The sequence below is a fragment of the Bombus affinis genome, chromosome 3, assembly GCF_024516045.1.
Source record: "Bombus affinis isolate iyBomAffi1 chromosome 3, iyBomAffi1.2, whole genome shotgun sequence".
NCBI lineage: Eukaryota > Metazoa > Arthropoda > Insecta > Hymenoptera > Apidae > Bombus > Bombus affinis.
Genome location: NC_066346.1, coordinates 1,698,453 through 1,725,512, shown reverse-complemented (window position 1 = coordinate 1,725,512; position 27,060 = coordinate 1,698,453). Strand labels below are relative to the sequence as shown.

The window sequence follows — 27,060 nt, the reverse complement described above, 5'->3', positions numbered from 1 at the left end:
TGATGATTTTAAATACGATTTATCGTATAAAAAGGCTTTAGTGTATTTTACTCGCTACAAAAGGAAAGATAAATATTTATTTAATATTAAAAGGTTTTATGCGAAGTTTATGAATGCCAATGATTTTATCAAATAAAAATTGATATTGCTTTCATCGTTATAATTATATTTAAACGTACTGTTATTTTGATACGAGTTACATTGGCTCGAAATAAATATTAATTTTTCAAATGGATTACATTTTTAACTTTTTTTTTTTTTTTTTTTTGAAGATTTGGAAGTTATTTATTATTTGTGATATTTATGAATAGAAAATGAACGGAAATAATAGCGAATCATATTAAATTAGACAAAAAGTGAGAACCACGTTGTATAATGAAGGTTTCGAAGCAGTTTGACTAAATTTATATTTGTTGAAAGAAAAATAGACCGCGTTTCGTGATATTGCACTTTGAAAGAAACGGGGCATAGTTATTTTAAAAATGAACAATGGGCGGAAGTCTTCTGAACAAAATACTGCAGAAATGAAGACAACTGCGAAATCTTTTATGATTTTAAAATAACTCGTCCGAAAGATACATTTAATATACAAAAATGTAATATTAAGTTGTAACTGAATTCCGATAAAGTCTATATACCTGCTTATTCTTAGCTTTAGACGATATATAAAACATTTACAAAGACGAACATATTTACCCACAAAGGAAAGATGTTTGTAGAAAATTGATCCAATAGAAGCGAACACTTTGTTATGTTACAACCCGGTATACTCATAAATATACACTATCCAGAATAAATATGAATATCCGGATACTTCGGTCGATTCGTAATAAAATTGATCTCCTTTTATTTAATCATTTAAAAGGATTCTTCTTAATTCGATTTATAATTCAGAAATGAAAAAACCGGGAGATAAAGAACTTGTCGAGTAACAAAATAATCCTACCAGATATGACAATCACAAACGTCAGTTCTCGAACGTAATTCTAAATAAATTTAATAAAACTATTATATTATGCACTGTCAATAACGAAAAATAAAATCACTACAGTTCGATATATCTGCGATTTTATAGCTGAAATGCAACTTGCGAAAAATAATCAAGTATCCAGCTACGTTTGAACAGTGGCACACATTTATTTGCATATTATATGTTATACGTTCTACCGTTAAGTACACCATGTCTCGAAAAGGGTTAATCAACTTATCGGATTACGAAGATTCGCTTCAAAGCGAATAATCAAAATTTCCGTAACGTGCTCACATTACGCGATCATCTACAGACCAACGAGGTCGCGATCTACGCGATATGAATTTGACTCACGTTTTACACGTCCCCTGTTAAGTTAACTCAAACTTTGACACGAAGTTACGCCGATCTCAAGACCGAAATACCAAACTGTCGTGGCGTAACTCCGCGTGTAACTGAAACGGACGTTAGTTCCTCCCCCTTTTGCATACCTTGTAACAATGCTGCGCTGAAACTGCCACGTAATTTGCAACTTCTACGCCCGATACACATTTTCAGTATTTCTCGTCGGATCTGGTTACCGTCACCGACACGCCGCTTCGCCGTCCTGATCACCGTCAAACTGCAACAATTATAGCTTTCTGTTAGCAAAATGGACACGATTAATTTCCCTTGGCTATTCTCAGCGTCTTGATTTTCGGATATGCGAAGCTCCTACGAGCTACCACAAAGTTTCAAAATCATAGACGAAAGATACGCGTTGTTTTCGACTGTTTTTGGTGTTTGAGTGTTCTCGAAGTTGAGGTGCTTTGTATTAATTCGTCGTGGACCGAATTCTTTCTGGACTGTCGGAGAAAAATGTTATTTTATCATCTATTAACGATAGGAGCGGATTTTTTAATAATGTTTTTGTATAGAATGTAAGGGACTAAAACTGTAAAAACTGTTTGATACGGAGGTGCGATTGTGTGCAGTGAGTAATTACTTTTTATATGAAGTTGTTGACGTTACGTAGATATATGTTTGCTTTTGTTGAACAATATTAGGCTCCATAATACATAAATGTTTCTTGCCAGGTATCAATAACGATTTAAAAAACGATTTAAAAATACAAGAATATAGGAACGAATTCTTCGCGTATTGGGAGATCATTTTCAGGAATAATTTCAAGAAAGTCAAAATATGTTTCCTCCTTCTCTCTTTTTCTTTAATACCTGAAGGCTTAATTATCGTTGTTATACTCTAGCACATTTCCCACAGATTACGAGAGATTATCAATTGAAATTTCCATTTACAATCTTATCTCTGGTGGCCACGAATTCATAAAAATTCGCCTCGTATACGAGGTTTTTACAAGTAATTGGAAGTTTAATACAAGATAGAATGAATATCCTTCGGTATAATGATAGTAATAATTTGACTATTATCGTTGGGCTTTAGGATATAACGGCGTCTAGTTATATACTCTCGACTGATCTTCGTAACAAGATATGTGCTTATTTTTAATTCTTCATGCTATATTAATCTCTTTTAACTTGCGGCTTTCGTAGCATTTCACTATGATAAATGTCTGTCGTTACCGTTGTCGCTAATGATATTGTTATTTATTGCGGAATAGAATAGGTATTACGAGAGAATATACATGCAAAGTATCGTAACGTTTAATCCTTTCAAGTAACGTTTAGAATATTCGTTTTATATCGTATACACATCTCATAGAATATATTCTACGTACATATTTACAAATTTTATTTCAATTTCGTAGAATTACTTTCCAAGCATCGCAGTATACTAAAATCAAGCCGATCAATCTCGTCCACGATATCAAATTTAAATAATTTTTACACGAGAAATCCCAACCTGCTAAATTAAATACCCTATTTGTTATTCATAAATTTCTCTTACAAAATATTCTTTCAACCGCGAAAAAATCCACATTACCGTTCAACCATCAACCAGTACGCTGAAAACCCGCAATAAATAACCTCGAGTAGAATCAACCTGCACATCCTCATCCATAAACCTTGCAAACATCCAAATTCCTACCGCAGCCATTCACAATTCGAATTCCTAAACGCCCAAATCGTGTCAGCGAAATCCTTTCCGCGAGTCTTTTCCCGCGACGGTTTCCCTCCCCTTTCCCGCCATCGTTTAAGACTTCCTTCGTTCAGGGAGCAGTCCGTAAATACGTCGACAGAAACGGGCCGTTCGAATGGCGAAAGCTTAAGGTCCCGTGGAACGTTCCTCGGTTGGACTGGCTGTTATTTTTCAGTCCAGTCACCGAGACGCTTCTCTGTTTCTTTCTATCTTTCTCTCTCTCCCTTCTATCTCTCTTCCCATTCCTCTCTTTCTCTTCCCTTTCTTGTACGGCGCGCCGAAATTTCGGTTGCCACTTTATGGAGCTGTTTTCCTTTCCTTCCTCTCCACCACGAGGAAAGTTTTCCAGCGGCCCAGCCGGCGTATCTCGACAGGGGGTGGAACAACGTAAAACCAGAACGAAGAAAGATTGGCGGCGGAGGGGGAAGAGAGAGACAGAGGGACAAGTTTAAGGGTGAGTCGAGGGTGTTAGGGTAGGTTGCGGCACAGTGGAATTCGGTCACTATTTTAATATCGATCCGCCCACCGCGTCTACCAACCCCTTCCTCGCTCCATCCCCCTTTTCTACGCGATTCTGCACACTTGGCTAGCATGCATAAAATGCGACACGTACACGCGTCTCTATAGAGGCAAAGGCGTATACACGGTGGTTCTAAATTCGTGGTACGAACCAACTCGGGAAGATTCTATGACTCGAAAGAAGACGTTGCGTTGGAAGTTTTATTTGCGAGAAAATCGACTTTCAAAACTTGTCGAACGCACGTGTATTTCACTAATCTCCGACTGGATAAGAATGGACGATCGGCAGCGGGTCACTCTATTTACATGCGAAAAGAAGTCCGAACCGTGGAATAAAATTTTCTGGTTTAATACGTTCGATGCGGAGTCGATATTTGTCTCGAGAGGGAAAACTCTTTAGCGACGATGTAGACATATTTAATTTTTCCTAGCAGTGTAACGCGCGTTCTATCTATGTTTTAGGTAAGAGGAAGTACACGATCTTTCCCAATCTTTTTACGTCAAAGAAGGTACGAATCGTGGAAATCCTGACAAGAGAAAATAGAGTTGGAACGTAAGTAATAGGAAAAACTTAGCTCGGTACACTCGTACGCGCAAATATTAGGCAAATTTTCAAATCGTGCTTTCTCGAAAATGAGGCTTTAGATAGAACAATGTAATTCTACATTTTCGTAGAATAATCTTTTTGGAAATTAGACAAATTCACTGCACTCGATAAGTTTTCAAACTCGATTTTCCTCTTATTCTTAGTCACGTGATCTTCCAGACTTTGCTTGGACTACGAATTTAGAACCACGGTGTATATACGGTATGAACGAATGTACGTAGAACGTATATATGTGTGTGTGTGTGGAAATTCGTATACATGTAGACGACGTATGCGACGCGTAAGCAAGCTCGCTTCTACGGAGAAGTTCCGTTCGGTTTCACCGGTTTTCTATGCGACGCGATACGCGCTGTGACCGCATCGATGGCCTCTCGGCGCTGTTACAGAAACGACAATTCCGGATACGGGACGGAATCGTCGATCGATTTCGACGTGATTCTTTCGAAAGGAACGAACCGGGTTTATGGTCCTTCCAGGCGACGCAAGAAGCAAGTCAAAAGTTAGTGGACGGTGTATCGTTTCCAGGTTAATTTTTAATGGTCCGTCTTGGTATTTTTAAACGAGGTATTCTAGTTGCTCCGGATTGTTTTAGTTTGTAATTTCGTTGATTATATATTTGCCTTTTTCGTATTAAACGTTAAATCGCGAGCCTGTGAGCACTCTCGTTTTAACCGATTATAAAAATATATTAGCCGGGACTGAAGCTTTTCGACAAAAGAACAGGACAAAAATTATTATGATAAAATAGGAACGACAGGTACCACAAAGTTGTATTATTTTTCATACAACGTTATCAAATGTTAAATATTTTTGCGATTGAATTTCCTTTGACAGAAATTACTAACGATGAGAATGATAATTGTCAAATAGAAATTGCCAAAAATAATACGTTCTTCGAAATGTTTAATAGCAAATTATTCGTCGGTATTTAGTAATTTTGAAGAATTCCCAGAATAACGACTTTCGGAACAGTAGTTCGTTCTTCTTCTCTAAAGACACCCTTCTTATCTAGATTTCCCATCGGGAAAGTGGAAGTAAGTCCCTTAAGGAAAACACATGTAGATACACGTTTGTTTCCATCATAATACTTTTAAAAAATAGTCGTGTCCATCATTGTTCATAGCCGAATACAAATATCACGGTAAAGAATTTCTTCTTTGCTTGCACGATGTTTACGAAATATTTTTACATTTGTAGAAAACCAATTCCGTTTGTAGTTTTATATCGTAAATTAATTTTGTCTTTCCTATAGTGCCATTTCACGTATCTATTCTCGCTTTATATAGTATGGCAGGTACCTTAACTTCTCGTTCTTTAATTTTTAAACTACCAAATGAAAAGAAATATTTTAATGCAAATAGTAAATATGTAAGTATATCGTAATTTGCCATAATTTTCGTATTAAGTGAAATTGTCTCAAATATAACGATGCCTAATTGTACGTATCTTCTTAAATAATGTGATTTTCATACGTGTTATTATATCGATAAACATTTGTTCGAGATCTTCCGGAATTCAAAACGATATTCGATAAGAAAAAGATTAGAAATCAGTAGTTTAGTAATTTCCATATTTCACTGTTTTTTCAGGCTGAAATTGCAATAAATGTCAGCGTACGAGCATTTACGTTCCACTATAATTTACGACAAAGTACAAATAAAACAGAATTCCATGCTATTTCCAATGTTCCACCTAAAACCATTGGATCTTTTCAAGCGAAACGTTGGACCTTCTTTCTTAAAGTATGCAAAATAATTTTTCTATCTTAAATGCCATGGCGTATCGCGTAAAACGCAGCCGTATAGCGAGATCGGGTTGCACGATGTTTATAGTAGAAAGTAACTAATGATTCTCGCAAGAGAAGCGGATCTACGAGCTGTAAAACCTTTACGCTTGCTTTGCAGGCCAAGCCGGCAACTCTTTACATCGCGATAATCATTAGAACGTATTACCAAGAATACTAACGAGCGTATTCTCTTCTCTAAATCCTCAAAAACGGGACTCTACGCGACAAACTTGCCTTCATCCTGCCACCCCCACCTTCCTCAAAAGATCTTTCCTCTGGACGAGGTATTAGCTTTCAAACGAAAATTTTTCCGCATTTCGATCAACGAACCAAGCGCTCGTCTAATTAACCGTTTACTTTTGATTCAAAATTCTGTATCAAGTTCTGTAACATTTAATTATAAATTCTTTCAGATTTCAAGCAACAAACCGTGTGCTCGACTAATTAACCGTTTACGTTGTTTGCAATCAATGACAATGTGAATTGTTAATATAACGCAATTCTGAATTAACTTGAAAATGTAAATTCTTTTAGATATTCAATAATAATCTGTGTAATTGCATTATGTTTGAAATGAAAATTCCTCCAGATTCCAAGTAACAGTGTGCGTAATCCGAATGCAGTGCCCCTAATTAACCATCGATGTCGTTTTCAATCAATGAAAATGGTAATTATTTGTAATTATATAAAAAGCAACTTTCTGTTGACGATCTCCGTTGATTGATTCCTCGCTGGAATGAAAATTTTGTGGTGTAAACGATCGCAAGCGACGAATCATGGGAGAGACAATGTTATGGTAATGATCGATGGAATAAATAATGAATAAATAATAATATTACACGTTGACAGAAAAGGACGCACGAAGAAAATTTATAGTTTAGGATACGCTGTTAATTAGTTTTAAGTTCGTAGTCGATTTGATTATACTTTGTTGGAAAGAAATCTTTCATTATCAATAAAAAAAAAACGAATAATTTTTACTTACATATGTATCAAATCTATTTGTTTTTAGCGGAATCTAACTGCCAATTATACTAAATATTTTAATCTTCTTAATAGTATTTTATGTTATACACGACAAATATTTAATGAAAAATATGTTATAAAAAATCTTGATACTAGCGTAACGATATAACATTATTTTACTACGTAAAAGTATTCTGCCTAAGTAGATTACAATAGAGTTCTAACGACTCGAGCAAACGTTAGGAGCCATAGGCGTTCTCCATTTTTTTCCCACAAGGTAGGAGAATTAAAATTATACGAAAATAAAACGAAACAAAGAACCAAGAGAAAAAGAAAAAAGAAAAACAAATGAGAATGGTAAAAAAGAGGAGCACGCTCGTAAAAGTACGGCGAAGCAGTGATCGCGAGTAAGCGGTTGAATCGTAAAACCACGGTGCATGCAAAATGAAATCATGAGCTAAAGCGGCGGTTACACCTTCGGGACATAATGCTTCGAAGAATTAAAAATTACCACGAGTACGTTCGAAAAATGCAAAAAAGAAAAAGTAACATGGTTGGCCTGTGCAGCTCCTCGCGCAACTTATACATTTTTATCGATGTACCATCGAGTGTTAGTCGCTCATTAATTAGCTTATCCGTAGATGGGCAAGCAGAAAAGGGAAATGGTCCGAACCCCTATCGATTCTTATGTATAAAATGAAGCAATTCCATCGTCTCAAGACGCATACACGTTTTATTATAATTTTCGAGTAGAATGCTACAAGATGTTCGTTTTAATGGGTGCAAATGGTAGATGTGGAACTTAATTCGTTAGCAACCTTGTCTTATAAAATCTGGGCTGTCACGCTCGAGAGCTCTAATTAGAATCGTTATTATTCCCCTTCGGTGCTACCGGCTATCATTCATTTGCTAACTCAGTCGAGCAAAAGAGGAAAACGAAACGAAAACGATGGAAAGGGATATCTACTTTTTGTTTCGGGGAACGTTGATTGCTCGTCGTTTCTGAATTAAAGTATTACAGCTACTAAACTGGCTCGTAATAGTTCCATCAATGAGAAAAGGTTTTTCTTTGCTTAAAGGTTTGTTTTGTATCGTCGGCGATTTCAATCGTTCATCGATGTTGTTAATAATTAACAGATTACGAATGTTTATGCGATGTATTTTTACGAATATAGCTAGAGAAAGAGAATATATATAGAAATCTTTAATCATTAAATTCTGTATTGTTTTCATTCTTGTATTGTTTGCAATTCGGTTTCCTGTTTACAATTTTATTTTCCAAAATTCTAGAATTCTTATAGTATGCCGCGTGCCTCTATAACTCGCAAAATTCTCAAGAACCTTACGAACCAACAAATCCTGCCTTTCACCTTCCTGCTTTTCGCACAATTCCTCAAAATACGTTGAAAATCTAACACATTCGCGTCACTTCTATCTTCATTTTTCGTAAGGTCGCCAAAAAATGCGTAAAACCTGCCTCGATGTTTTGCAAAAATCCCGCAAATTCTTAAAAACTCGAAATCCGACAAACTCGCAAAATCAATCTTCTTCCTTCGCCGTGGACAAAATTCTGGGAAAATTCGAAAAAACCTTACAGACCTTCGAAAGCTGCGTCTTCTACAAAATCCACAATTCCGTCTCTCTGAAACTACCCCACGGCAAGTAATTAGAATATTTGTAACATCGGTAGGGGTGATACGATTTTCCGGATGCGCGATCGGGCGTCGCGGCGCACAGCTCGCCGTCCATTCCCATCGTGATAATCGTGGTCCGCGGAACAGCGGCGGCACACACCGGTCGAATAGGTAGGAAAAGTCGCATGTTAAGCCTGATAAACGAAACATAAAAGCACGGAGGTGGCCGAATGGGTGGAGGAAAGGGCGGAGAGGTTTGGCGGCGGCGGCGGCGGTTGAAGGGTGGTCGTAGTCGAGTCACACACAGAGTAGCTGTTGTATATCCAACACTCTTCCTTGTCTCTACCATATCTGTATGCCTGGTATACGTATATATGGTAGCTGGTAAAGCTAAAGCAGCCTAGACGGTGGTAGGATGGCTGTTGGCGTGAGCTTGCAACGCACGTACATACATACACATAGGCGCATAGTAGTGGCAAAACGCGGAGGGCCGCGTGTGCCAGTGCCTGGCCGTCGACTAACTTTTTCTTTCTTTTTGCCCGGCCCGATCGATACCGACGACTTATTTTGGATTATTTTCAGCGCGGCCAGAGTGTGCGCGCCTTTTCTCGGCAAAAAAATGGGAATTCGCGCGGACCGGTGCATGGCTTTCTGGTAAATTTTGCTGCGACCGACGTTCTCCAATGAGCACGACACGAAAAAACGTATTAGAGCGTGTAACCGGCAATTTTTGTTGCGCCGTCGCCGTCGAGAAAAAAAGGAGCACCGGTATACTCTGTGCCATCGGTCGACGGAGCGGCGCCATTCTCGAGATTATGTAAAAAATGCGGGACCAGCATTGTGCCATTAGACACCGCTGTCCAATGAAACGCTGTAAACCGTTCCCCGTGTCCTGCTCTTTCGCTTTTTCTCTTCTTCTGTTCGACTGCCTTTCTCTCTTCTTCCTCGTAGCTTTTTCCTTTTTCTATTTCCACTCTCTCGTTCCCTCCGCCGAAAAGCGCGTAGCCGCGTAAATGCCGCGGCATGAAAGTGTCTTTTGTCGCGGATGGAACGCGCTGTTTTCCTCTCGCTGCGGTTCCGCGATCTTTTCACCGGTGTTTCGCGCTTTTGATCGTTCCCCGGTGAAACGATTACGCGATACAAATTCGCTCGACAATGTATGTTTTTTCTCTTTCCTTCCTTTCTTTACACGCGAGTAACGCTATATGTGTGCGTGAGCGCGTGTGTGAAGCTATGGCGTGTGTGGGTGTGTATTTTTTTCCTTTATTTGCTTTAATGACGCATGCGAGGAAAACTGTGACGCAAGTATTCGCGTTGTGGCAGACGCTGGTATTGCGACAAAGGGCTTTGTAAAATGGTTGACTCTCTGATCGATTTTGAAATTAGCGCTCCGACAGAATGCTTCTTTTTCGATCGTTGAGTAGATGTTTAAGGCGATTTTTAAACGGAGGCTTCCGGAAGAAACGTCGTATCGTTAAGATACAATTCCTGGAAAGAAATATCGAAGGAAAAGACGAAATAATGTGTTGCGTTAAACAGTTCTATAATTATAATTTGCAGATTAATTGGAAATTTAAAACACACGCAACACACGTATCGAATACTTTTCATTGCCTCGTTACTTACAATTTTGCAAAGAACCATTCAGAATGTTACGTGTAATCAAAATCTTGCTTCACTTTCATAACCAAAAATTTCATAAAAAAGCTTCCTCGAAACAAAAGATTTAAATTTTATTACCAAACAAAACCATCGTGAAATCCTTTCAATGTTTTATGTATCTCACAGAAGCAAAACTAATTCATTCAAAAAATCCTCACTCGTGTTGGTCCGGCTATCCATCCTGAATTTTCTCCAGTCACGTCCATCTACAAAACACTGGCCTATCGACCATCAAATTCATCTCGTTAATTAACTCTTTCACACACGCACAAACACACGCCCGCGCGCACTACACTATATACATCCAATACCAATGCTATTTTATCGAATATTTCTTCCAAGTTTTGAACATAACATCGAAATTGATTAATACACGTTCGAGACCGTATGTATTGGCAGCGAAAAAGTGTTTAGTCTACCGTGACGATACATTTCATGGCGCGAGTCGATCTACAAGGAATTTATTAATTCTTTCAGTTGCAATTAATTCGGAATTGAAAACGATATTTTGCGCATGAATCGAAGCAATTTTTGATAATGAGGAAATATCGTAGGAATGTTGGATCGCAGATACGTTGACGTATTATCGCGTAAGTACGCGTTGGCGCATTTAGGCCAAATTTTAGTCCACGAAAATGTACAGAATCTACGTGATACGCAAAAATATTTATAAATATTTATTATAATATTTAGTGAAACAAACTACCGCGATCCTTTTCCTTGAAAGGTACCTACAAGAATACAAATTTGCAGGAATTCTCCTCGTTAAACGTAATATAAAATAACAAAAGCTATATTATATAACGATAAAATAGAAATAACTCGCCATTTAATTTAACTCTTCAATAACTTTCGCTTAACACGACTCGATTATCTCAAACTTCGTCTCCTTGAATTCCGACTCTCACTTTCAACTTTTCCACGACTTTCCACGAATATAATACACATATGTACGAATATCGAAATTCCTTGTGTAATTAATTAATCGTAGTACGTAACCCGTACGAATGAAAATAAAAATGTAGAAACATTGGCCTTGATTTAACACTAGAATCACTAGAGAACTATTAAACTGAAACTATTGAAACAATCGAGATGACTAATTTTTAACTTTTCACAATAACCTTATAAACTGACAGTCATAGATTTTTGGGGATGTATATAATATATATATATTTTTAATATATGCGTTATGTTAATTCTGATCTTTACATTTTTCCATAAACCAACAGCCACAACCGTTACACTCAATCATCTACTGGTAATCCTTTCACGGTATGATAAAATGACAAAGAATTCGAGATGATCGATTCAAAGAATAATCGTCTCTTTATCTTCGAGAGTCTCTGCATTTCTGATACCAAATATAGCAAATACTCATCTGTCTCATTATCATCGGTATCTATAGTCCAGATAGCCTTATATCCACGCTATCCGCATCAAAAGGGTTAAGCTTCTCGTTGGACAAGACAGTAGGTTCTTCGCAAGTGGTAACCATGATCGGGAAATAGCGAACGTGCTATTTAAACCACGGACGTATCAATAACGGAGTAGTTTTTGGCGGATTTCATTGATTTCCGATGGAGTTGCGCTGATGTGCAAGGGACGAGAGCAGCTAGGCTACATGCACAACATTGTAATTGATTGGACCTGTGGCCTGATAACCGCTCGGTGACCTCACCAGCCGTTCGATACGCGTACTCGGTCATGGAATAATTATTTCTTCTTTCTCCGTGTCCAACTCCCGGCTCTATCTGCCGCGGAACGCTTTAAATCGATTACACCAACGATCTGTCGTTCGACGCGGGAACAGATCGGGCTATCGACGCGGGAACAGATCGGGCTATCGACGCGTTTCGATATCGGGAAACGTGGATCTTTCCAGGCGGAAAACGAAAAAGCGAAAAAGACAAAAAAATTAGCCTCGAGTGTGAGGCGAGCCAGAACGTTGTAATTGCACGGGAATGAAGTTTGACCGTTTTAAAAATTTTTGGACAGACTGTGCGTTGTGGTTGGATCGTATTTCCGTCCCATTTTCCTTTGTGTTATATTCGGTCCCGGGATAGTATGATCGACGAACGTGTTTTTTTTTTTTTTTTTTTTTTTTTGCGAAGATAATCGCGTTCGAAGCGGTAAATGATTAAAATAATCGTTTAGAGAGTCGAAAAAGAACTTTGTTTCAGTGATAATGGAAAAAGCTTGCTGATTCAAATTTCTACTTTTCTCAACGAGATTGCTTAAAAATTACACGGAATGTCAGGTTCGTTTTTATTGGCTTCCTAATTTTTATGCCACTTGGTGGTTAAAAGGAAATCAGCTTGACATGGTATCTAAAATGTTACGAGTATCGATATCTAACCCGAAAAAATAAAAAATATAGTATTATTGATATTATAGTATTATTGAAATTTGTCAAGATTACTCTCCTATAAAATCCGAAAAACGTGACTTGCGATGTTGTATCGGTGTAACGGAAAAAATTTCCTTGCTCTTAAAATATTGACAAAAACGCCCAAATAACGTCGTCTCATACGTAGAAGGCACTTTCCATTCAGAACATTCATCCAGCGACAACCGTTAATCAAGACGGGTTTCTTAATGTCACTTGGACGAATAATTAACATGACCAAGGAATATTGATCAAGGAATAATTAAGGAGCCGCCGCCTTCTGTTCCTTCTTTAAATTATCTTTCCGACACGGGAAATCTCATTAAAAAAGAGAAAACAAAACCGACGTTGACGTGCACCTGTTCCACGCGCGTAGTAGCACCGTTACAACCAAATCTGCAACGGGGCAGCCAAGAAACGCCGGAAACCCGGACAGAACAAATCTCTTAATAGCTCGTTAATAGCGGAACGCGGCACGGAAAATCAAGCGTGCGGTTATCGAACGTGCCGGAATATTTGAAACTGCGTTTAATGACGCGCTCGCGGTAATTACTCGCTTTCCTGGCTAATAGACGTTCAAATAATCGAGACTCTATTATAATATAACAGCAACTAGGAAGCTAATAGCGTTGGCACGCGCCAACGTACAACTCGCGTTGCTACATTCGATAACTCACGTCGCGTTCTTTACTCCAGGTGCAAATTTCCTAACGATCTCGCGGCTGATTGCCACTTTGGTGGCTATGCTAGGTGTTGAGGTTGACTGATAAAAGAACGAGTGGATGAATTTGTAATAGAGAAATATATTGAAATAAATAAAGGTACAAATGTTCCTTTATGTGCAAGTACAAGTATAGTGTATAGCGTATGCTGATCCAGATCCTCGCTCTTACAGTGTTACAATACGATAGAAGAAGCCATGATAGGGAACACGTTCATATATTTATAGCAAAGGACATTATCAAAAAGTTAATCTTGTAGCTCTAGCTGAAGGCTACAAGAAACAGCAATAGAAATCTACTTGTAGCTCTTTTGTTTCTAGACCTTGTAACACAAAACATAATTTATATTCAAGGGCACAATAATATGGACCTCTCCTTATTTCCCATTTTTTCTTTCACTAAATTCTATTCAGCGGTCTCCAGGTCACGGATATACAAAAGTAAAGATGTAGAGTTTTTCTTGAAGTAATTACTTCGACACTGGGAATTTCGAAGAGTGTTTAGAAACGTATTGAAATTATTACACAGGCAATCGCAAAATATATATCAATTTTTAAATATTTCTTTGACTTAAATATTTAGTACGATTGTTCGCTAGAAGCGACGTAAATGTATTTGGTGGAAGAAAATAGCTGATCATTGAACATAGCAAATATCTAGTGTAGAGGGCGTTAAGACGATATGATATATCGAGGAGCGGCTGTGTAGTTTAAATTCTAATGTCGTTACGTGTATTTTAGCGGATACGATGCGATACATCGAACATGATGCACGAGTTTCGATATAACAAGATGAAATCTCAAATATAGAACGATGTAGAGAATGTTGATACTCGCGTTTCAACGTTGCAATCTGAATTCCCGTGTTCGAATTACGTACGATATATGCGTGTAACTTCTGTTAATTACGAATGGTAATTAACAGTAGCACATTGGAGAATTAAAGAGAAGCTGAAAGCGAAACACGCGAAAGAAGAGGATGAAGTCTGGCAAAGGGCTATTAACTGCAGGAATGTAAAGAAACCATTGAATGAGACAACCACGTGAAAAATATTATAAATCGAGGGTGTTAGACTGATTTATTTAGAAAATTATTCTGTTACGTCACTATACAGAAATTTTAAGTTTCACGCGAGACACAAGCTTATTGCGGTTAGCTATACGCCTGAGGTGTGAAATTGAACACATTCGCGGTAGCACAGCTGCAGCAGCGTGCGCTATATAAAACGGAAAAGCGGATTCACGTGATAATTAAGAAAGGATATACCGTTCGACAGCTTCAGGCTAATTAAACATGTTTCCGATCAGGGACGCGTGTTCAAGACGTGTAATCCTTTTTAACGAGCGACTCTACATCCTCCACTCCTCCAGATGCATTGTGTATTTCTGTTCTAAATACACGCCACATCGATCAACATCGTGTCGCACATACAGTTGGAAACAAAAATAAGTGAAAAGGTAATGGAAGTGGATGTCAATGAAGTTGAATCAAACTAGTATCAGTTTTTCAAACGATATCAACTACATTACATAGTTGCGCTTTATTTATTACATGTCCTTATAGATACATAGATCGTTTAGAAAATAATAGAAATTAATATGTAAATTTTTGAATAAACAAGCTATACGTGGTGTTTAAGGAAACTCCACTGATATCTATTTCCATTACTTATTCATTTATTTTTATCGCCGACCATATCAACATACAGACAAAGAAACTTGCGATGTTCCAGCGAGAGTAACTTCCCGGCAGAAAATAAATTTTTGATTTCTTCGAAACTACTTCCTTCTACCTGGAGCGCGTGCACACACACGTTTCGCAGTGCGTGAACAAGCCAACTTTCCTGGAAGTTACAGGATGAACGAAGAAGATACGCATCGTTCGTGATGTACAGGAAGAGCGCAATTCCGCGGACTTAGCAACCGAGTCCTGCCATCTTCGGTTAATTCCGCGCGATAAACGAACATCTCGGCCTGACTTCCGCCATTATGATCGAAGATAGACATTTTGACGGCAGCCTCTATCGATCTCTCGGCCCGCAAACCCGCGGAGTCATCCGCTTTTTCCTTTCGAGAAATTTTCCGCGTTGATCCGAATTAACGCCTGTAGTGTAGAATTTTGTTATTAGTAGACTGCAGATTCTCATGCATTTATGGAAAATTAGAAAGTGTATAATTCCACAGAACGCGCATACTATGAAAAGGTGTATGAACAATTCAAACTATGGTGCTTTCTAATAATATTTGGTAGGTAAAACAATCTTTTACCGAGCTCTTACTTTTTCGATCGTATGCTGAAAATCTTGGATCTTGAATCAGAGAAGTTGGAACTTGGGTTACGAGTTAGGCGTTACGTAGGGTTTGCTATTGGCGAGTTACTCTACGCTAGAACCAACACCAGAGTAGTCAGGATGATCGATTTGTGATTCTTCGTTTAAATTTTATATACAAAAGCTTAGATCTGAGATACTTTAACGATCCTTCGCTTAAGCCTTAACGTCTTATATTCTTAATTTATTGACAGTCGTAACTTCTTCCTTTCGTCGTAATTTATCAAGGTATTTAAAAATTGCGCAGAACGTAATGTTCTTTTTGTAAATTAATGCCTGTTGTTCCTTATGCCAATTAGAAGATTCTTAGTAATCTTTAATCTATTCTACGGCGAATCGTCGAACACGATTATAAGATTGCGCCCAGACTTATTTAATAAGAGGAAACAAATAGGGAACGAGAGGTGAATGTAGGGTGTACATAGTAGCTAATAGCTATAATAACAATAATGGACATAATAGTAGTAATCGTAACAATCATACCTAACAATTCCGTGAAATACGTGATTTATGTATATAACTTGTTAAAGCTGTTCCAAAGTGTTGATTACCCGGGGTAATAAAATAAGAGATAAAATCATTTGAACAGCTGCACCACTATTCTGATCATGATAATTATATATATGTATAAGTAAAATATATTCATATATTAATGAGGATTATCTATGTACAACGCGTAATTATAGTTAAAGAAAATACTTATTTATTAGATCGGTGCATACGCGTGAAGAATCGTTTCTCACGACTTGTTTTACTTAACGAGTCATCCGTGAAATTTTGTCTTCTCGTCGATTATCGATGACACGAAAAAAGAAGAAATTGGAGCAGCTCGAATATAGCGATTTAATCTCTGACAAAACAGCAAAATTATAAGCGAGCGTGTGCGGTAGCGCGAAGGAATTCGAAAATAAACCGTGAAGAAGGGAGTCGAGGATGCTTGCGCGTGTAACAGGCCGGTCGGCCTATTTTGCCGATTGTTTGAAGAGAAACAATCAGGCACGAAGGTAGGTACCCGAGCGTCTCGAGATTGCGCCTCGTTCCGCGAAGCGGCTTGGCGCTGAAATCCTCGTATTTATCATTTAACACCCGGCTGATTACCTAATTAGTGAAATAACTAAATCGTACGTAGGACAATTTTCATCCCGCCGACCTCCCTTCCTAATGGACAGAGATTACACGGGCCGTCATTCGCTGTCATTAGGGACGAGAAAACGGCCGATGCACGCTGAAAAGCATGCCTCCAGTTTCGCGGAGGCTTCCTTTACAGAATACGAGCCGGTAAATGACTTAACCGTTAGCAAAAACTCGCGTAAGTCATATTCCCTTTCGCAGAAGAAGAGAAAGAGGCGGGTAAGATGGTCGAGAAAAGCGGCTCTCTGTGCCTGCGTATGTATCAGGGGAATAAAGCACGCAGGGAGCGGTCTTCGGTTATTAACGGAATTGAAAGCGTTTTCAAATTTTAACCCGAATCATCAAAACGTGGTAGAAATAGAGGATAGCGCGGGCGCGCGTATGTGTGCCCAGGGAATTTAATTCTTTTGGTTCGTGACCTGAATACGGTTTTGGTCGGGTTTACAGAGGAAAGGATAGATAATCCTTGAAAAATAGAGCTCTGGTTGTTCGATGAATCGTCATCGTTCTCTATCGTCGTCGTCGACATTTAATTTGTTATTGGATTTTTATATACTGTCGATCATTCCTTGAAACGAAGAGAGAGAGGAGATACAATCTTACGATCGATCTTTTAAAAATTCAGAAAATATTCCATCTATTTCGAATAAAGCAAGAAGATTGGTTATACGTTCGAAGAAAAAGCTATGCGGACGCAAATAACCAAGTACCATCCACGTGATTAACACCCGAAGCGAAACGTATGTAACATCAACTCCAACCACCCTCAAACCACCCTCTTAAAATACAGCCCCTGCCTTTAACCTCCCCTCGAGTCGAACAACACGTTTCGCCCCTCTGTCAAGCCCAAGCAACGAGTCATTCACGACGTAAAAATCCAAGTTCGAGGTAAGACCGCGAAACGTGGCAGAGTCGATCAAGCAAAACTGACGAAACTTTCTTGCTAGTGCGCGGAATCTTGTCGGCGAACAATGAGCCATCGTTTCGCACGAGTGTCAGAATTTCGATCTCCGGTTCGTAAATCGTTGGCGAAGGCCTCGCTAATCGCGGCGAGAGGAAGAAGAGCCGGAGAGATGCGGGTATCTGTTCGCAGAGGCCGCGGTCGTTCGTTTACAAGCTACCTGGTTGTAAACGATTTAACGGTTGGCAACGGATCGGCGAGAGGTGGGGAACCGAGTGGAAAAGAGAGTCGGAGCATCGGTTTGTCGTACAGAATCGACAACAGCGCGGACCTTTCCTCGCTGGATAGTTGCAGAGCAAAAAAGCCAACCGATCATTATGGTATGCGCGTTAGGAACGGCGTTAGCCTTCTGGAATTTCCTCCGCGAAAAGCAATAGCTCGGCACCCGTCTGTAAACCGGCGCCAAATTGCCACCGTAGAGACCTGCGGCTCATCGAAACCCAGTCCGAGAGCTGCTTGACTTTTAGCGACTCGCCGAACACTGTACCGATAGAGATCCGACCGTTTATAGACGGTTTTCATCGCGATTTCGGTCACGGTTCGCGCGTAAAGCTTCGAGGAATCGAACACAAGTTCGCGTCGCTAATTTTAAGTGGAATTGGGAGAGGCGCGAGGAGATTCGTAAACGTTTCGCCGAAGTTGCGAGGCAAAGGTTGCGACGAGGAAATGGTTCGGTAACGTAAATTTTGGTTGCGATCGTTAGGTCGCGGATGTTGATAATTTGTTGCGGGGCCGAACAAAGAAATGGGACTCTAAAAGAGAAATTCAGTTTATTCTCTAAATATTACATTATATTATTTTGGATATTATTTTCCTAATAAACATTGTATGTGTTAATTGTTCGTTACTAATAGCTTTTTTATACTAATTAGTTACTTATGTGTATTTTTTTATAGAAATTTTATCGTTTTTAAATTTCAAACTTGTTCGACGATACGTTATTTTAGCCGAAATAATCGAGTACAGAATAGAAAGGTCGAAACGGTGGCAGATGCAGCGTTTTACGCTGGTGTTCGCACCGGGTTTACCGGTGTGATACAACTTCCGGTTATTTTTATTAAATTGGAGGAAGACGGAACCTAGGCGATAAAAGTATGATGCAAACGCTGTCTACCGTTGCATCTCGCCCACGAATGCACGCGTGCGTGCATCTGCACACGAGGACGGATGCGTTCCGAACCGTAACCGTCTTTCCTCGTCCGTGCTCGATGCACAGAGCCGCCTTTTTACGCGAAAAATTCACGCATATTTTTTATTCCGTTAATATTTATTCTCTGTACAGCGATTTAAAAAACGCACGTGCGCTGCTTCGATTTAATTCCTTCGATCGATTCGATGGCAGGCAAAACCGAAGAAATAAAGAACAGATACGAATTGACATTTTTACAGATCTTTTTACATTCGATCAAAGAACTAAAACTTAAACATAGTTTTCTTTAACCTATTAAAAATTATAACAAGTACTCTGTCTTTCTATATGATATACGTATTTTGTTCCAAATTTTTAAACTTCCCACAAAAATTCCCCGCTCGAATTATACTGAACGAAGATCATGAATTGTATTACGATAAAAACCTTTTCCAAAAAAAAGAATAACAAAAAGAAGCGCCAAAAGCTCGCTGCATATCCACCACCAATTATACCATCGCGCATACGCGGACGAGGTGTACATTGTACATACATGCGGATCAACGTGCGCTCGCGATAATAATTATCATGCGGCGGCCAGCACCGGCAATCTTTGAAGGTCGACCCGCGCCACTGCTTCCTTATTGTGAGCGAGGCTAAACAGAGGCGGGCAGAAGAAGCAAGCCAGAAGCGCGAGCAAGAGGAGAAAGAACTCTGTATATTAACTTCACGGCACGCCGCTTGTACGCGCGCGTTTTACCCGCTACTGTCTGCGCTCATTACGTAGGCACAGCGATTTCAGAAATACGGGGTTCGTCGGGATTGCGAGGCCGATCTTTTATTTCGCTGCCTCGTCCCTCGCGCGTTCTCTATCCGACGAAAGATTGGCAGACACGAGCGAAAACACGCGGCTCAACGAATTCCAGGATGTTGTCTCGATGAAGATTCCACCTTCTTTTTCTCGTTTTTGCTTCCCGTTTTCGCCAGGAGAGGGGTTAAATGAAAGGAATTTTGATGAAATTTTGCGGCGTTGTTTGAAGGGATGTTTCCAGGCTCTGTAGATTCCGTGTTTGTCGCGTGGATTGACTATCGGGATATTGTGTTAGTAAAAGTATACTTGGCGTCGTATGGGAAAATAAATAATTCTTTTTTGGAACTGTATTATAATGGTTTAAAAAATTTACGAGAAGATTTATAACGGCGACGGAACAAGTGGAATTTTAGAAGCAAACTCGTCGGATTACAGGTCGCCCGATCTTCTTGTTCGATTTGAAATCGAATAAAATCGTAGAAAAGAAGCCTATAACCTTCGATTTCTAACTTGTTTATTCGCTAATTGATAGTCGGTAAATTCTTACGCGAAAGAAGTATAATAGAAACTAAACGACAAAGTGTAATCTCACGCGATGGAATATATTTTTTAGGAGATGACGCCAATAATCTTGTAATCGATACGATGTTAACGATTAACTGAAAACAAAAGAATAAAGTAATAAGAGTGTCTAACGAAACGCGTTCGATAAAAATTAATTATTTTTACCATACTCGACGCTAAAAGCAAGGAATAAAACGAAGAATTGCACGTAAATTAACGTATACTTCCTCTACTCTGTTTATTTCCCCATCTCCCGTTAAAAAATCAGCTTTAACCCGGTCGCATTAAACGGCTGCGCAACGAGTCAATTCACGGTCGTTAAGTGTTTCTCCTTTTTTCACCCTTCCGATAATAACTCACGTCAAAACGAATCGAAAATATATTCTTCGCGCTCGGCGATCGGTTTGACTGGAGCTTTCATCATTGATATGCATATAAGCAGCGCTTGCGATGAATAGCAAGATCGATATCCATCGGTGAAGTGACAAATAATAAAAAAGAAAAAGAATAAAAAATAGACGGTAGAACAGGGAAAGAGAGAGTTAGAGAGAGAGAAAGAGAGAGAGAGAGAGAAGGGGAGAGTAACCAGCGATGCTCCTACTCTTCGAAAGCTTTCATTGTTCGCGCGAAATGAAATTCCAAAGAGAACAAATTCCATCGCGTCCCGTTCTTATTCGGTTAGCCATTGCAACGGAACCACTTAAAAGATCTTTCAAGCGCCGCTACAAGCGAAATCTTGATTCCCACTCGTTCGGAGAAGATCTTTGTAAGGTTTTCGAACGCAAGAACACCGAGAACAATGAACGTCCTTTTTCTTCATCGACTACCCAATAGCGAAACTGTATCGACTGTAATGCAAGCGATGTATCGCTTATCGAGAATTATAAACGCCCCCTCCCCACCCCACTTGGACAACCTTTTTCTTTACGTGAAAAATCATCCGAATTCGTGTTTCAGATTACTCGTTGCTTCGAATTCTATAATTTTCGATAATCGAGCGTTACAGATCGATGATTATAACGAGAGCGATACTGTAAACGAACGTGTACGTATATTTTAATCAGTATTGTATTATAATACGTTAAGGTATAATTTTAAATTAATGTGGAAATTAAATTTTTTTATGGAGAAATAACCAACCGATAAAGGGATATACGTATTTATAAAATTTATAAAATACTCGAATACCTATTCATAGAACATAATATTTGTACATTTACTTGTGCATTAATTTGTTACTAAAGAATTCTATTACTTTTTTGACATTGATAAAAAGACACGTGATTTTAACATACAATCAGAATATGAAGCTTCAAATATAAAATGATAGATTTTTGCAACAATATATTAAGCAGGTATGTAATTATCGTTAAGTGGAATTCAATTTAACGACTTGATTTAATAACCTGAGCATTTAATTTCTGTGTCTTGAGTTTGAAAATCTTGTTTCCCACACGTTCGAGCTTCTTTCTTAAGGTCTTCGAACGCAAGAACACCGAGCATAATGAACGTTCTTTTTCTTACGACAGTGGGACTGGTTCGACTGTAATATAAGCGATAATACAACGATGTATCGCTTATCGAGCTTTATAAACGCACTCCATTTGGACAATTTTGTTCTTCACGTGAAGATGTATCTACCCTTCGAATTAATATTTCAAATTGTTCGTTGCTTCGAGGCCTGAAATTTTAGGCAGATCGTCGAGCGTTGAAGATGAGGTTCGATTGTGCTGATGAGCAGTTTCGAGTGATTCGAGACTCGATTTCAGGGCTCGGCGTAATTTGCGTAATGAGTACTTTAAGGTACAAGCAGGTTTCTTTCGGCAATATCGTAGTACTTGCTTCTTCTGCATTTCTTTTTTCTGGTGTGTTTTAAGAGTTTAATCGTATGTAATCGCTTTCAATCGTCAATCGTTAAAGAGTTATGGCTTCTGAATATCTGATAATTGGATGAAGTTTTTGCTCTGTGCAGATTTTCGAGATAAATCAAGCGCGTACGAATTATAAAGCAATTTTCAGGCAAATTAAATTTATGCGTTTTAGTTATTGCAATCGATGGTTGAGAATAACTGATTTTGCTGCGGTATTTTTAACCTAGCATGTAAGGGATTATTTCGTGGAAAGTGTATCGAGAAAAGTGAAAAGATCGCATCTTACGCATCTTCAAATTGCTTCACCGCAGTATCAAAATCTTTATAACTATTTATTTATTAATTATGTTTACGCTTAAAGCATATTTAGATAAACAAAGCAAAGTAAATACCGAACAAGTAACCAAATACGTGTACAATAAAATCATAATTATCTAATAATTTTAAACTAAACAACTACAAATCTACTATGCTAAAAATATTTTCAATTTTTTCCAGGTGCGTTGGCATTCGTTTTTAAGATCTACGTTTTAGCAAATCCCGAGGAAAGGTGAATAGCGCGAAGAAATAAACTTTCATAAAGGCGCGGTGAATACACCCGAAGGAAACTATAAAAATGAACGAAAAAATAGAAAAGGGCAAACAAAAGGGAAGCAGGAAAGAGAAGATAAAGGTGTGTAAACGATGAGGAAAGGGAGGAAGGTGGAAGCACGTCTAGCGATTCGCGACAGAAAACGAACTTTGGGGTTTCGTAGCGCTCTCGCTGCTTGTTGCTGCTGGCGTGATTCAAATTTAAAGCGATGTTTACCCTCCGATCTATGCGCAGCACACCCCACAACGCAACTAATGCGAGCTACATGGTTGCGTGCATGGATTTCGAGATTCTCTATGACTTTATTCTATATATGCTTCTTAGATAATAATCGAGAAGCTGGAATGATAGATGGTGTAAATATTAGAAAGATGAAGTCGATTCTTTAACGTCATTCGATTTATTAAGAATATGGTAACACTGTCGTAAAATGTAAAGTAAAATAAAATTTAATATAAGCTACATTAATAGAATGGTGTAACGCGTAATATTGAAATTAGAAATTTGATAATTATAAATGTAACTATGAAATCTTTGTCAAACAATACGTTTGAATTTGCTTCGATACGTCACATACGAAAATCTTATTTTCTCATCTTACAGTAGAAACCTACGAACGAGAGATCGAAATACGTAGAAATATCAAACTTTTCAAAACGACAAGCTTCGATTTTCTCTTCCCCGCAATTACTAACGATACGTAGATGCTTTCGATAAAACCAAGTTACCTTTTATCCTAATCAAAATATGATTATCTATTTCTATTTCGTTCCCATTGCACCGTTTTAGTCGTAGTTACTCGTATGATATTTAAATCCAAATTGGATACCTGTTGGTCAAGCGGTGATCTCGATATACAATTTTTACCTATTACGATCAATGCAAACTAGGAAAACGAAACGTTCGCTCCTGTAAGATTCTACTTTCGAAGAAAAACAACTTCCGAATTCTTCCAAATAAATTAAAAAAAAAAAAAAAAAAGAGAAAAAACTGAGCGAAAAAGGAAAAGGAAGCGCAAAAAGGCCAAACTTGGAAGGAAACGAAATTATCTCCACTTTACCATACAAGCTCAGAGGTATTAACCTGTCATTTAAACCATCAACATTGTACCACACGGGTTGCGCTCCGGATCACGCGATCGAAAAAGAAAGCGAAGCGAAACGGGCAACCTGGCGGTCCCTTAAATTACTTTTTTACCCCTGAAGCGTACTTACAAACTGGACTACGGTCGAGTTATGAAGCAGATCGCAAATCTTACACGCGGTTCCTTGTCAACCGGGCGGCCGATGATCCGTCGAATATTTAACGGCGATGATAAACGGGCCAAGCTCGATTAAAGGTAATCGTCGATCGGTGGACTCACACCTGTATTCCCGGTAATAGACGGTTGTCCGTCCCTGCGGACAAGACCGGTAGCCGGAGCGTACACGCCCATCGTACGAACGGCCCGTTTCTCTCCCCTTGCGATCCAACAACACGCCGTGTACACGGCAATCCGTGGCGATACCAAGGTATGCGAGCTGCCTCGCGCTTATGCATGCTCGCAGCATCTGTTGCTACAAGACAGACGTTCCCGGCATTACGTTACGAGTTACGACGTTACGATCTCCGTGGCCTACAGTGGGCCACATATGCCGCTTCAAAGAACACGTGTGCATCTCGACTGGATCTCGTGCGACGACGACCACGCTCCTCGCACGCTTCCACGCTGATTTTTTATCCTTATCGTGTTTTTCTTTACTTCTTTCTTTCTTTTTTTTTTTTTTTTTTTGCTTAATGTTGAGGTTTGGGACAATGGCTGCTAATTGATCATTGTGCGAAATTAATCGATGTTTGAAAGTTTTGTCGTATTTCGTTTCGCTGCCTCTATCGTCGATCTTTTTTTGATCGTGATGGTATTTAATCGATCATCGTATGAAATTAATTGGTATATTTGTAATACTTTGATTCTTCTGCCTTTTTTTTTAGTATTAAAGATCGACCCATTAAACATTGATATAACGATTAAACGAACGTTCGAATGCTTTGATAACCTCAGCTAAATATATGCTCGCAATACGTATCTCGCAACTTTAATACACATTTTTGTAGTGGTTTCAAGTTTTACCAATACAATCGCGATAGTCGTGTCTCGTTACAGTGCCAAGGAAATTTGAAATACGCGCAATATGTTCGTAAAATATTTCTATAATTGTTCAAATACTTTGGCGAGCCGCTATGTATCCAATACACAGGTGTCCTATTTACATCAATCAGAAACTGTATCCGATTCGACGCATTAAACTCTAACACTGGCAATTCTCTTCCGTTTGGCAAAGTATCGAGCTCGGTTTCTTTTCGCTCGTAAAGATACACGGTACGGTGTATCAGTACAGTAAACTACACTGTTTGGAGGTAAAGCTTTCCGCGAGGCTGCTGATACGCGTGAACCCGACGTGGTCGTTCGTATCAGCTTTGTCAAACGTCGAGTTCAAGGTGGAGACCGCTCTGACAGTCATCGTCGTTCGTTTCTATTTTTCTCGTTTTTCCAGGGACATTTGCCCTGTTATCGTGTGTTCGCCGACACGGGAACAGGCGTCGTTTACGACGTACGTACTTACACGAAATACCGGGTTCCCCCGAATCGAGCAATCAACGAATCTCGTTCTACTTAATGCGTTTTAAATACAGCGACGCCGCGACGGTCGTTTCGCTGTTGTGCAAGTTGCCAGCTGATAACGACGCCGGACGCCTTGTAATGGGTCCACATGTAAATTACAACGCTGCGACTCTTTTCCTGCCGTTTAGCTTCTCCTCTTGTTTTCCTCTTTTTCCTTTTTTTTCTTTTTTTTTTTTTTTATGACGCAGGATATAGAATATACAATTTATAAAATTGCTGAATCGTAGCTTTTAAGCTGTGACACGTTACGTTTTCCTATTAACCGTTTCAGTTTCAATTTGTTCGGATGAAAAGATTGAACGCGAAACTGGAAGTCCCGCGTATACTCCCTGAAAAGTTTACAGCAATCTTTGCTGTTAGAACGTAACGAACTTTCTTTGTATATTCTTCTGAGAAATAAAGCTGTCGTAATTATAACGTTCGTTTTTGAATATAATCTTAATTTAGGTATTGTAGAAGAATAATATTTCGCGAATAAAATGTGTATTTATCCACCGAAACGAGTCGTTATTTCTTTTGAAACGCTGCCATGCTCTGCAAATATAACACGTTCTCTTTGAATTTAGAGAAAAGTAACACTTGTAATAATATTAGTAAATTTGAAATATCGATTGAAAATAAGCTTCCTTCGTCTGTTTCACGCTTCTCTTTCGTTCTTTCTTTCCGTTCCCACTTTTATGGACTATTTTCCAAGGTAACAATCGTTCGGCAGATCGTTCTCGCCTCTCGCACCTGTTCCGCGAAGAAATCACTGCCAATGATGATTGCGCGGCTCGTAACGACGAAAAATAAAAGAGAGGGATAATGATTCGCGCGAGCCGAGCGTCGAGCGTGCGATTCGATAATATCCACGGCTGATTCAATCTCTCAACGTGAAGGATTATTAGGGAGCACGAGCGGAGTAACAGCTAAGGATGCTGAAAGTTGGGAGAAGAGCGTTGAAGCTTTGGTCAATGACTAGTGCAGCGTTTAAGGAAACAGTTGTTTAGAAAGATGAATGGAGAATTTAGAGTAGCTATATCTTTATATTATCAAGCGTTAAAAACATTTGTGTTAGGTGTGTTTCGGCTGTACACGTATATACACAACTAAAGCCGATAACGATTTGTCTTTATAGGAGAATCGAATTTTACAGTGACTTTTTCTTGATAGGAAAGTTATTAAACGTAGAAATGAAGCCGAAATAAATATTTACTTTTACTCTTTAAATATTTGCTCGAAATATTTCATGAGCTTTTGTACGTTCCACATAAATGCATAAAAATCAATAGTTTATACCCTCGTTCAAAAATTAATAAATCTAACTACTGTGAATTATATCAACAAGGTATCTACCGACCATCTTCCTATTTTAAAATTACTTTCCATCCTAAAGTTATGACGCGCGTGAAATATTTGCCGATAGAAAAGTTTGAAAAATGTATAAAAGTTAGTAAAAGCAGGCAACTAGTTACATTACTAGTTAGTTTTCATTTTGTAATTATTATGTGGTATTGTGGAAGGTTCGCGTCGACTTATAGTCGACGAACGAATCAGCGACAAAGCAACTAGCGTGTACCCCTCAAAAATACGAAATCGTTCGGCGAGCGGGGCCAGTCGGCCGGAAACAGTATTTCTCGGGTTATAAAAGGTTCGCCAGGTTCGTTAAACGAAACGTTGGC

General features: G+C 38.8%; 1 protein-coding gene and 1 long non-coding RNA gene across 6 annotated transcripts in view; one reads left to right on the top strand and one right to left on the bottom strand.

Moving 5' to 3' along the window:
• Positions 1-22,966, top strand: part of LOC126914225 (uncharacterized) — a 110,087-nt gene extending 87,121 nt beyond the window's left edge. For all 5 annotated transcript variants that reach the window (XR_007709606.1, XR_007709607.1, XR_007709605.1 and 2 more), the window contains one exon: positions 22,647-22,966. Coding sequence is in view for 1 of the 5 variants with exons in the window: in XM_050717878.1 (XP_050573835.1) it covers positions 22,647-22,668 (22 nt within the window). In the remaining 4 variants the exon portion in view is untranslated. The remainder of the gene's footprint in view (positions 1-22,646) is intronic.
• LOC126914235 (uncharacterized) overlaps positions 1,468-27,060 on the bottom strand; it is a 137,693-nt gene continuing 112,100 nt past the window's right edge. Inside the window, exon 3 of the long non-coding RNA XR_007709617.1 lies at positions 1,468-1,592. This is a non-coding gene — a long non-coding RNA (uncharacterized LOC126914235). The remainder of the gene's footprint in view (positions 1,593-27,060) is intronic.